This window comes from Sycon ciliatum, chromosome 6 (genome assembly GCF_964019385.1).
Source record: "Sycon ciliatum chromosome 6, ocSycCili1.1, whole genome shotgun sequence".
NCBI classification, from domain to species: Eukaryota; Metazoa; Porifera; class Calcarea; order Leucosolenida; family Sycettidae; genus Sycon; species Sycon ciliatum.
Genome location: NC_088648.1, coordinates 25996883 through 26009820, shown reverse-complemented (window position 1 = coordinate 26009820; position 12938 = coordinate 25996883). Strand labels below are relative to the sequence as shown.

General features: G+C 47.5%; 1 protein-coding gene across 3 annotated transcripts; it reads right to left on the bottom strand.

Moving 5' to 3' along the window:
• Nucleotides 1-1226: 1226 nt before the first annotated feature.
• On the bottom strand, nt 1227-4364 carry LOC135819802 (uncharacterized). Of its 3 annotated transcripts, none has more exons than XR_010553981.1 (2): nt 3399-4364; nt 1227-2340 (listed from the first exon to the last, which is right to left on the bottom strand). XR_010553981.1 is itself a non-coding variant. In XM_065333070.1 (2 exons), exons 1-2 carry the CDS (start codon nt 4288-4290, stop codon nt 2255-2257), a joined length of 942 nt encoding a protein of 313 aa, XP_065189142.1. In that variant the 5' UTR covers nt 4291-4364; the 3' UTR covers nt 1227-2254. The 3 variants fall into 3 exon arrangements, 1 of the variants encoding a protein (XP_065189142.1); XR_010553982.1 differs by having other exon boundaries at nt 1227-2389; nt 3435-4364; XM_065333070.1 differs by having other exon boundaries at nt 3435-4364.
• Nucleotides 4365-12938: the final 8574 nt, after the last annotated feature.

The following is a 12938-nucleotide window of genomic DNA, read 5'->3' as shown; positions in this document are numbered from 1 at the left end:
CACCCTGGTGTTTTGGTCTCTGCAGTGTGTATTGCTAGCTACATTGGAAGCAACCCTATGCATTATTCCCAGTGCAGTTTCCCTCGGTGCATATATGGGCGAAAAGTCAAAGGATACTGGTTGCAAAATGTACGGGGAAGGTACCAAACCCCCAAAAATTGGATTTTAAAGTGAATCGAATGTTAAAGATAAGTCTTCGTCCTCCCCACCTCACGGCACCATAGCGCGCATGGGTGTAAGATACATAAGCAGCATGATAGCACAGTGCTGTCATGTTAATGGTCATACTGATAAAAATAAGGAAAGGAAGAACACACTGAAATGGAAAGAATTGTTTATTCGGCAAATACGACATATTTCCAGTACGTGTATTCCAATCATGCAGTCAGTCCAGCAACGCACAGTTTAATACTTAAACTGCACCGTATGTTTGGAAAAGCAAAGAGATGTGATGACGTACAGCAAAAAGATGTGATGATGTACAGCAAAGAGATGTGATGATGTACAGCAAAGAGATGTGATGATGTACAGCAAAGAGATGTGATGATGTACAGCAAAGAGATGTGATGATGTACAGCAAAGAGATGTGATGATGTACAGCAAAGAGATGTGATGATGTACAGCAAAGAGATGTGATGATGTACAGCAAAGAGATGTGATGATGTACAGCAAAGAGATGTGATGATGTACAGCAAAGAGATGTGATGATGTACAGCAAAGAGATGTGATGATGTACAGCAAAGAGATGTGATGATGTACAGCAAAGAGATGTGATGATGTACAGCAAAGAGATGTGATGATGTACAGCAAAGAGATGTGATGATGTACAGCAAAGAGATGTGATGATGTACAGCAAAGAGATGTGATGATGTACAGCAAAGAGATGTGATGATGTACAGCAAAGAGATGTGATGATGTACAGCAAAGAGATGTGATGATGTACAGCAAAGAGATGTGATGATGTACAGCAAAGAGATGTGATGATGTACAGCAAAGAGATGTGATGATGTACAGCAAAGAGATGTGATGATGTACAGCAAAGAGATGTGATGATGTACAGCAAAGAGATGTGATGATGTACAGCAAAGAGATGTGATGATGTACAGCAAAGAGATGTGATGATGTACAGCAAAGAGATGTGATGATGTACAGCAAAGAGATGTGATGATGTACAGCAAAGAGATGTGATGATGTACAGCAAAGAGATGTGATGATGTACAGCAAAGAGATGTGATGATGTACAGCAAAGAGATGTGATGATGTACAGCAAAGAGATGTGATGATGTACAGCAAAGAGATGTGATGATGTACAGCGCAGACTGTTTACAGTAGAGTTGGACGCCCTAACTTGTTTCCATGGGGTTAGCCTGGGGCATTCTTATCTTTCAGCAATCTTGCTGCCTTCTGATAGCACGTTCTTAGAAACAATTTGTATTGGATCATTAAATATTCCAAAAGCTGCCGGAAAACCAACACCGTCATTTAGGCTGTGGCGTTCTTAGCATTTCAGGTTGGACGTTCCGTTGAACCAAGAGTACATAACCCCCCAGAGTGTGCAACACCTGATCCGGCTCTGCATAGGGTCTTGGTCGAGCATAATCGGATCTTTGCGTCATATTATACATACTGTGCACATCTGAGGGGAACCCGGGGAGTCGCGGGTACTCTCGGATCAAAATCAACGGTACTCTGCCTCGAGACCGGCCTTGTGCTGGTGTGGAGTGTACGCATGACATCAGAAGATCCAATTACGCTCGACCAAGACCCTATGCAGAGCTGGATCAGGCGTTGCACACTCTGGGGGGTTATGTACTCTTGGTTGAACGTAGCACAGGGCAGCGCCAGCAGAACTCTGCGATGAATACAATGCTATGCTATCTGCAAACTGGATGCTGGGTACAGGGTGCAGGACGGAGGGAATGTGGCGGGTGTACATGTAAATGGAAAATAGCACAGGACCTAGAACAGATCCTTGCGGCACCCCGCACATGCAGGGGGTGGCCTGACTCGTGGTTGGCCCAATGCAAACCATCTGCTCTTGCGTCGTCAGGTAGCTTACAAACCAGGCGGGGGCGATTCGCACACACCGACATCAAACAGATCAACAATGAGCTGGGTGTGGCAGACTTTGTCAAAATGCTTTCGACATGTCCAATGTGCATAGTCCGGTCACATTTCCCCTGTCCTTGGCAGCGAAGAGACTGTCAGTGGGAAGGCAGAGGGCATCCACAGAGGAGTGGTGCTGACGGTATCATCAATGGGTTGTAAGGAGGCACTGGTTGGTTCGAAGGTGGCGTTGGACGACCTTCGCCGGTAGCAATTGTGAGTCAAGTTTGCGCCCTGTAGCAGTGCCTGCACAGCGGCACACACAGTGGTCACAAGTCTGGAGCTGCACAGCGCCCCGACCTGCATGACGTACTCTTTTCATAGCACTGTAGCAACAACTGCTTACATGGCAATGACACTGATAATGATTATGTTACATTGGGTACTGAGTACTTGCATTGATCATACCCATACTGTACTACCACAGTCCACAGCCGTCTCCTTGCCAGCTTATTGCACTCAGTACCGAGAGAAAACTTGCACACGTTTCTCATAATAATTCTCTCATCAAATTTGCAGGGCATCACAATTCCAACACAGACCCATTACAATAATTATAGAATCGATATCAGATAGAGGTCTGACACTAGTGTAGAGGGGACGGTTTCAAATAGGACACAGGTTGCAAACCGGAACGGACTCAATATTCACTTTCTCTCTTGGTATTTTGATTAGAAAACATATGTCACAGTGAGACTTCGATGTGTTATACTCCGAGTCAAGATTTCATGGCTCTGCGATGACCAGAAGCGCCATATCAAGCAGGTGAGTTTTTGACGTGTTGCTTCGCACTGCGACTTGAGTTTTACGACTTTCAAAAAATCAACTTCTTGTCGCAGGTAAACAGCGGCTCGCCTCTCGCCAATAAAGCACCGCATACCAATCAAAACTAATGGAAACACACACAAGGCTTATTGTTACTCTGTACTGGCCGTCGTGGAGCGATAGCAATTACCTAATTTCAGACCCAGAGTGAATTTGACGTGCACTCTAAAACGTGTCCGGTTTGGAGCCACCTTTGATTTGAACTTTTTTGAAGCGAAAAATTGGGCAACTTGGAGGTAATCATGGTAATGGGTCAACACAAAGGAGTGGCTCAGTTCGATTGACTCTGGCCCCAGAGCAAACTTCAACATGCCAGTTTCCTTCCACAAACATATTTCGAGTGAAAAATCAACGCTGATGATCGGTTTGGGTCTATACAAATTTGGCTGTCAAAGCGTCCCGGTATCGAGCCGTCCCCTCTACATCTATGAAGCCAAACTTTGTTTTCATGTTCCCAAGTCACTCACTGTTTCTCCGTGATATGAGTGTTCTTCGTCAATCACCTTTCAGCTTGTACTTCCGCAGGTGATGCCTTGCTTCCAGCCGTTGTCGCACTTCGCCCAGCTCAGGCACAGCATCGCCCAGGGCCTGAAGCGGCTGACCCATTCGCCCGCACCACTGGCGGGTATGTTCAAGCATTTCCATCTCCGCTGCTCCCAACGACTGCGACAGTTGCAGCTCGAGCAGCTGGGCCGACAAGTGCAGGTGGTCGTCCATCGAGCGACGCTCCACATCCCGCAGCAGGAAATCGTATCGCTGGGTCGTGCTGGCTATGGTATCCAGCATGCGCTGACGATGCTTCCGCATGACGGCCGCCTCGTCCGCAGCCAAGGTCGCCGCTGCATCCCGCCTGACGGAGTCTGCCAGCGATGAGCACCGCTTGCTATGATCCTGCGTATAATCTGACCGGAGTTTCCCTGTGGCCTCGTCTACCTTGTTTTTCAACCTGGTCGCCTCTCGATCGGCTTCTTTTTCCAGCTCTGTTTGTAAATTTTCCCGTGCTCGCAGGCAGCGCCTCGCGAACTCTTCCGACTTCTTCCGGCTGTCTTCCTCCATTTCCCGCTCCTTTTCAGCAAGAAGTAGCTTTGTTTTCTCATCCATTTGCCGTATCATTTTTTCAGACGTTGTCTCGCATGCTTTCGTGAGTGCCGTTGCGAACTTGTCGACTCGATCCTCGCAACTTGTGCGTATCTCCTCGACCCGTCGCCGCTCTTGCTGACCATGGGCCGTGTTCAATGCTCGTTCAAACAACGATATTTTTTCGTTGAGAATTTGTTCAACGCTGGGAAGCATGTCATCACATTCCGGCCTATAATTGTGGCCATTTGAAGGCTGCTTTGAGTTCGCCATTCTGGTCATACATCCGAGGACAATCTTGGGCTAACAAACATGAAAATCGAATGATGAAAGCAGACTTCATAACAGTACGGCTCTGTATCGCAAGACGCACAATGACATCTACCTACAAGATCAGGAGTACACGCTTCAACTACAATGTAGCAATGACTATGTAGATCTACAGCCTAGTAGTACCAATGATGTCCATGACTCATGAGTACTACCTAGTACCTACAGCCTAGGCAGCTAGCTAGCCACTGACACAGTGACAGCTGGGTCCTTCCTTGCATGTTCACACCATGTACAATCATGTAGACCACCATGTACCACTGCATCAGTTACCGCAGAGATGCCGGTACTAGCCCAGTGCAGTGTGTGACCAATGAAAGACCATGGACTGGCATGGTAGACCTACTGTCGACATGTCGTGGACATGGAAATCCAGTCGATTGACCTGGGCCGGCGCCCTCAGCGCGTACAGAACGTTGTGCTGATCTGAATCTGATGCGACCAGTGCAGTGCGCTGCAGCGCATAGTACATCTGGTACATGTACATGAACATGACTATTGTTGGACTGACAGCATGAAACAAGGGTTAGGTGGAGGACACTGAGTCTGTGTTCGGAAACAGTGACCTTACTACAGCCTTCCGCGGTTGGCAGAGCCCCGGTCCTGGGCGGTCCCTTCGGACCATTTGAACCATATGGGTGTTGAACCGGGTTCTGACCCTCATTATGCTAGGGGAGTTTTCATGGTTTTAGACTTCTCCTTACATGTACATGTACGTCCGTCGTGTATTCTTTGATCGCTCCTGGATATCGTCCTGGAAGTCATGTACATGTAGCAGTTACTAACAAGGTTTATCTAATACTGGTTTACCAGTTTGGGATTATATCATATGTAGCAGTTACTAGTAAAATACTACACAACAACGTACGGTGACAGTCTACTCCATCCAGCAGAGCTGCATTTCCAATACCTCACCAATTTTGAAGCCAATATGCCAACAATTTTTTTAGCTGATTTGGGGAAAAGCCTACTTATGACAGGCACTCTTCCTTGAAATCTTCCTTGAAGTCTGCTCCATTTCTTTAACACCACGTACCAAACATGCTGTTTTCTGATGATGGATTAGTTCGTGAAACTCAGAGTTAAAACACTTTTTTCATCTTCTTGTTCTCGAGGCTAGTTGTTGGAGGTGACAGCGTTGTGAATAGCTACTAGTACTGGCTCTCAACGTCTGTTTAGCACAACTCCATGAGCGACTCATGACGTCATGCTGCTACTCGAAGTACAATGTACATGTACCTGGGACTTCACGAGGTGTTTGTCGCGCTGGAAACAACGCGTTTACAGGGTTTATCGGGTGTTAGCGGCCGTCGTGAGTTCCCTTCGAGAACGGACACGATTTTTTTTATTTTACTCTTTTTTTTTAAACAACGCGTCTCTGTGAGTACTAGTTTGTATCCCTGGTAATGATTTGACCTCGAGAGCACTATAACTTATAAGTGGTGCTTTTCAGGCACAATCTTCCTCAGCCTACTCATGCTCAACTGATGAGCCTGGGTGAATTCCCCGAAACACTGTGTATCGAGCAGGGAGTGGTGCTGTCTTGCGGGTTTGCCGAGTGGAAGGTGCGACGTGCTCCTCGTGTGCGCCGGATGGCAGCCTAGCCGTGAGTCAGTCAAGTATCAAGTTCAGCAAGAAGCGTGTGTTCCTCGTTGGCACAACCAACCAACTTGATGACTAATACCACCCAAGTCGCAACTTCTAAGTTCCTCTTATTCTTGTTGTGCCAAACAGGCATGAAACATACCAGAACAAGTACATGTACCATGATGTACCACATTTGGCCAATTTCTCTGCCTGCGTTATCCGCAAAGGGCTCGGTAACTACACGTGCACCTCGGCACCTTGGCGGTTCTAGTAACAGATCTACTACATAGTGACTGCAATCATACGCATCTCGGTGATTCTATAACTATGCATCATAAGACATACATGTACAAGGAGGAAAACTTCCTTCTGCCAGCGGAGAGGGCTCAACACGATAATAATGTGGAGCACTATTACACACAAAAAGGCACAACGTGTAGCCTGATGATTGCATTGAGCAAGAAACTCTGAGTTGCGACAAACCTGTAAACCTCCGTTGTGCCCTTTGTGTATCGTGAGACATAAGTACAATGTACTTCTGAAGTATTAACTTAATACTACTAAGTACATCTGCAGTCAACTTCGCTTATAACGACACTCGGCGGGGTATCAAAAAAGTGTCCTTATCCGCGAAGTGTCGTTATACCCGAAGTCTCAATAATAATAATATCAAGAGTAGATAAACAAGAGTGTGCAACTCGCGGATGGGTTGGCCCACGGCGGAATTTTTTGTTGACGTAATCTTTTCGACGACGCACGCGCTGCGAGCCTTTTGGAGAGGTTTCCCTCGTGCACTTGGCGGGGCTTTACACTACAAGGTCAGTGCCCAGCACGTTCTCTCACACTGCTCTGCGGCAAAGTCCGCGTTTCCCTGAAAAAAGGTGACGTCAACAAAAATTTCCGCCGTGGGCGGGGGTATCTGCAGATTGTGCAGGAGAGATCCGCGTCCGGAGTTGCACACTCTTGTTTATCTACTCTTGATAATATGTATTACACTGGGATGGGACTTTGCTCTGGGCATGGAAATTATGTCGTTATTCGCGAATTGTCGTTATATCCGCAGTCGTTATTAGCCAAGTTGACTGTACATTTTGTCTCCAGCTACTAGGGGTAAGCGGGTTATGCTCGGAAAATGACCAGATTATGCTCTAGCGGATGCTCTAGCGGATGCTCGAGAAAACAGCAAATTATGGAAATTATGCTTTCATATTCTTCACCAAAAAGACCAAATGAACAGATAACCGTCATGAGAAAGGACTCAGACCATCGTTATGATGTGGACTAGGAGCTTTGTGGAAGTGCAAGAAAATAATATGCAAGAGAAATACCAAATTCACAAGCAAACCCTGAACTTTTGGCAGATGTCCTGTGGTGGCTACTAAAATAATTATTATTCTAAATCAACAAGAATATGTATGGTCCTCCAATTGCAGGTGTGTATATTATAACAGCCTCATTGGGCATCTGCCCTTGTTTTTCGGGTGCCATGTTTTGCTCCTTCTCAAACAGGACCTGATTATGCCAAAAATTGTCCCGTCATAATCCGCTTTCCCCTACCAGCTGCCACTGTTCTTGTAGTGGTGGTGATCGTCGTCGTCGTCGTCGTTGTTGTTGTTGTGGTTGTCACACCTTTTCTTTCTAAATAATTAATCGCCATCACTAACAGGCTGGCAGGCGTGTATTTACCACCGACAGACTGTTATAAGTACAATGTATGCCAACTCATACTACCGTACACATGTGTGCAGTTTAATAATAATAATAGTGACATCGAAGAACATGTTTTGGCTGAACTGAAGAGGTGGCCACAGATCCCCACAATGCCCAGACAGATCGCCACGATTTTTAATATTAGTACTTGCTTACCAAGAGTACATAACCATTGGTTATGTACTCTTGGTATTACCAATAATGGTTACAAAGAATTCACCCAGTTCAATGAAAGCGCTCCCAGGCGTCGTGCTGTGAAGCAGCTCATCACTACTTGTATGGGAATACAACCTTTTTGTACACAATCTAACAGCAACGGTAGGGTCGGAAGGGCTCTGATGTGGATCATAAGCGGTAAGGCAATGTTAGAATCTCTCAGCCAACAGGCAGAAAGCGAGTCTTGTCAGCGACTCGACTCAAAGATGCCTTCAATGAACGCTATTTTCAAATCGAAAAGCAGTCGCCTGCATAACTTCAACTGGATGTATTCACTACAGAAGAAAACTCAGCATCCTTCCGTACAAAAATACTAGTAACTACGACACGAGCACTGCCGCTTATTTCTTTCCATTAGACGCTCCAGCAAGCCGGCAAGCACTCAAGCGCTGTGCCATCCTTATGTATCTTGTCTGCACCGGGTAGAGCCGTCGAAGGCAGTCGATCACGCGGGCGAACATGTTGCTGCGCTCTTGGAATCTCGAACGCCAGGTGAATTCGGCCAGGAAATCCTCGGTAATGTGCAAGTACTCGTCTCGCTCCTCGGCGCTGTGCTGGCTGCGCACGAACTGGTCAATGCGCTTGCAGAGTTTGCGAATGTTCCTGGCGTGGACTTTGTCTGCTCTGTTGTGTTCCGGATCTGGGACTCGCAGTCGGTACGTTCCTTCCGGGAAGTATGCCGCGTCGTCGAAGTGTCTCGATATCACGTAGGTGTTCTGTCTGATACTGGCATGTATTATCTTCGAAACTGTGTTGGGCAGGAGATCGGCTATAGTCGTAGCGAAGCATCGATTGGTGCTGCGCTCCACGGCCACGAAGGCACGCATGTCGCTTCTTGCGTTGAGATCGCATATTGCCACATCGACTTTCCGCCACCTCTCATCTTGGTCACTCCGGCAACCGCCGAGTTTCAGAGGGAAGGTAGCATTCCACTCCCGGCAGAGTCGTCGTAGAGTCGCATACGCACTTGTCACGCTCTCACAAGTCATACCCAGCTGCTCGCTGAGGAGCCTGGAGGGAGTTTCGACCGACCACTGATGAAGGATGAGAACCAGGCAGCGGAGGCTGAGCGGCAGGCGGAAGTACGGGCCGGTCCGCAGAGAAAGTCTCGTCTGCCGGCAAGCGCACTGCCACATCAGGCCATCCTGTTTCCTAGGAGCATCCACGAGCGTACACTCTTTGCAACACCAATGACACACGACACCATTTAGGACCAGTCCTCGAGCGGCCAAGAACCGGACGACCGATTCGACAGTGTCCCCCAGCACTTCTCCAAGGGTGTCCTTCGTCCATTGCTGCGAGAAGAGTTCCGTGTCCTTTATCAATTCCTTCGTGTCCACAAAACTACCACGAGAAACAAATGACGTCATTCCAGCAGATATCGCTTCCAGTCACAACCTTCTTTCAAGTTCTGTTATAGACGAGCTCCTGGGACTAAATCAATTACAAGGGACCGGGGAGGAGACAGTCGAACGTTGTAATAATTATTATCGTTGCAAAGCATTGATTGCAGAATGCAAGAAATGATCTTGGTCAGATGATCGACGGTGCTTGTATACGGGCACACACGCCAGCGAGGAATCGGTCACGGAACTCTCGTGTCTGGTTGGAGTTTGAGCACTGTTAAATTTATCACCACGGGTGACGCCGCTGCTGAAATGCGCCTGAAAATTCCGAGTGAAGTTACTACTGGGGACTGTGGGTAGTGGGACTGTGCCAACACTGCCAAGTAACGTCTGGGTACAAGCCTTTAGTGATTGAGTTCGACAAACATCAGGTATAGTGTAGATCGGATATAACGACCTTGCATTATAACGACAGATTGACTTTAGCGACACAATTCTGTTGCCCAAGTCGTTTAGTAAGTCCTTTGTGAAGATCGGGTTTAGTGACAGATCGAATTTAGTGACATTTTGTTCTCTCCCGAAGGAGTGTCGTCATATCCAATCTCCACTGTATAGTGTAGACAGCAGGATCTAGAGCTACATCTACATGATGTACATGTACAGTTACCTAGTAGAAGGCGAGGCTGGGATATTAATTACTTGTAAGTTTGTGATGTAACTCACCCTTCACGCCATAGCCTAGGCGCTCACAAAGACTTGCACGACACTTGAAGTACACGTGAGTTACTGTAGTTTATACAGCACAAGTAAATCCAAAAGAAACGGCTCTGCCTCTGCTCTGTCATACATGTATACCACCCTATACCCCACCCGGTGCATTGAGCATTGTTTGTGGAGCCAGGGTGAAAAGGTTAGACCTGGTTTTGTTAATCCTACTATTACAGGTGCGACAGAGCTCTGGGACCATTGAAAAAAATGTTGAGAATCACCTCCAATACTACACTGCGCTCTCAGCCCTCCTGCACACATCATCACCACTAAAGGTTATCAATATCGTCTACGGAAGTGTCCTCGCAGTGGTGATGGTTGTGTGCAGGAGGGTCTAGTGGGCTGAGAGCGCAGTGTACTGGTGCACTGGAGGTGATGCTCAACATGTTTTGTTAATCCTCTTAAAGCAAAGGCAAGGAGAAGAACAACATCAACACCACTAACAACAACATCTGTCTGTGATTCTGCATTACAAATACGGAAGTTCAGGTACATGTACCAAGTACATATATATTGGTTCATTTCATGGCGTGACCATCCGCTAGGCTAGAGTGACACAGGTATCATGACTGGTGCCGCACAGAAAGAGCGAGAGCGAGAGAGAGAGAGAGAGAGAGAGAGAGAGAGAGAGAGAGAGAGAGAGAGAGAGAGAGAGAGAGAGAGAGAGAGAGAGAGAGAGAGAGAGAGAGAGATAGAGAGAGAAAGAGAGAGCGAGAGAGAGAGAGAGAGAGAGAGAGAGAGAGAGAGAGAGAGAGAGAGAGAGAGAGAGAGAGAGAGAGAGAGAGCGAGAGAGAGAGAGAGAGAGAGAGAGAGAGAGAGAGAGAGAGAGAGAGAGAGCGAGAGAGAGAGAGAGAGAGAGAGAGAGAGAGAGAGAGAGAGAGAGAGAGAGAGAGAGAGAGAGAGAGAGAGAGAGAGAGAGAGGAGAGAGAGAGAGAGCGAGAGAGAGAGAGAGAGAGAGAGAGAGAGAGAGAGAGAGAGAGAGAGAGAGAGAGAGAGAGAGAGAGAGAGAGAGAGAGAGAGAGAGAGAGAGAGAGAGAGGAGAGAGAGAGAGAGAGAGAGAGAGAGAGAGAGAGAGAGAGAGAGAGAGAGAGAGAGAGAGAGAAGAGAGAGAGGGGATAGAGAGGGAGGGAGGGAGGGAGGGAGGAAGAGAGAGAGAGAGAGAAACCGAGCGAGAGAAGGAGAGAGGGAGAGGTGCTATAGGGGAGAATGCAAGACAAAAGCAGGGTGGATGTGGTTTGCCTGTACCTTGTCCCGCGTGCGCGCGGCGCCAACCCTCTTCCGTTGTTTCGAAAAGCAGAATGGGGTGAGGGTCGCCGCCAAAGGAGCTTGCAGATCACGTTGGTGAGCAGAAGGGTCATCCGTAATATTGCTTTCAATATAATTACCTCTGGGCATTAGCTTATTTTAACATTCCTATTGAATGTCTGCTTGTTTGATACTAGAATTCTAGTAGACAGATCTGCGTGGCATGTGGTTGTTGGGCTGTCTTTTGCCTTTTGGTTCAGGCATTTAGCGGCCAAGCCAATTTAGTAGTGACCGCGGTTGTCTCCGTCTCATCACGACTACGATGTACGTACATGTACATGATCTTGATTTTTGAACGAATCAGTCCCAGTGCTACACGACTTAGTACGTAATCGTTGCGCTACAGTACCAAGAGTATAACATTATTATAAACTCCTTGCCACTCGGGACTTGGGACTCGGGACTCGGGAGCCTCTTGGTACTACATCATCATGGGCATGTAACGTGGCATCATGTCTCTGTCTCTGTTGCTTTTCACTGTTTTTATTTGACATTCTCTTTCTTTACTGAGTTGTTGTTGCTGTTGATTTGCTACTCTTTTGTTTTCCCTCCCCTTACTTTTATTTTTCGCCGTTGGCAATCACCCACTCTCTTAGCATTGGCCGGTGTTTCCACCGAGTCTTGAGGTGTTGTAATAAATATAATAATTATAAAAATCATGCAAGAGGTACACAAAAGGAAGTAAATAGAGCTGTTTTTGTTGTTACTCGGAGTTTCATGGCAAAAACCAATCATCAGACAACACTACGCTCTGCCCATTCCGGGTATTTGAGCACTATAGCAGGTTAAGGTGCACAGCCTCTGTGTAATATATATATATATATATCATGTACATTGCACATGTTACATGTGCCGTATTTTTCGGAGTATAGTGCGCACCTTTGTATAACGCGCACCCCCAATCTTCATTGGGGGTGCGCATTTCAATCTTCATTGAAGTACATGCATTTCATATTCGGAGCATAGTGCGCACCTGCGATTTAGGGCCTAAAATAGCACATCTAAAGTGCGCACTACACTCCGGAAAATACGGTACTGGGAACTTCGCACCAGGGAGTGGCATTTTTACGGCTCCCTGCTCTGCCCTCCGTTGTTGGGCTGTGGGAGTCGCTGTTGCCATTGTCCGCGTCGCTGTTTGCTTTTATCCACAGCCCAGTGCTGTGGCGATACGCCTTCCGCAATGATCAGGTCTACGCGATAGGCACTCTGTACCTCTCAACCCTAACTCGCAAGCTGCCCTAAGCCCAGGAAGGGGCGAGGAGGTGCAAAAAGGGATACGCCAATACGGGTATCCCGGGCTCGCTAGGCTGACCTCATTGAAACTACAGTCACATCGCAGGACGATTTGAACTAAACGCGCTATGATTGACTCCCCGGGGCCGTGTCAATACTGGGCGAGATACCCGACCAAACTGGCTAGCTGCGGGCTCGCCGTGTTCGCGTGCGCCTCGTGCCTTCATCACTGAAGCAGAGCTCGAGGGTAAGCACCAGGGCGGAGAGGGCCTACAGCTCTGCCTGCGACTGAATGTTATCAGGGAACCCTTCACCCCTCTCTACTGGCTGTAGAGAAGAATGAACGAGTTCCAGGCGTCGCGGCCATTATGTTTTCGTCCCAGAGTGGCCGAGGTGCTTGCCACACGACTCCGCTTCAGTGTATGTGACACGGGG

Bases quoted from the DNA above. Each gene is read 5' to 3' on its own strand.
- LOC135819802 (XM_065333070.1), bottom strand. From the start codon at position 4,290: ATGACCAGAATGGCGAACTCAAAGCAGCCTTCAAATGGCCACAATTAT. The intron at 2,341-3,434 runs GTGATTGACGAA...GCACTGCTACAG, and splicing joins GCGGAAGTACAAGCTGAAAG to GGCGCAAACTTGACTCACAA.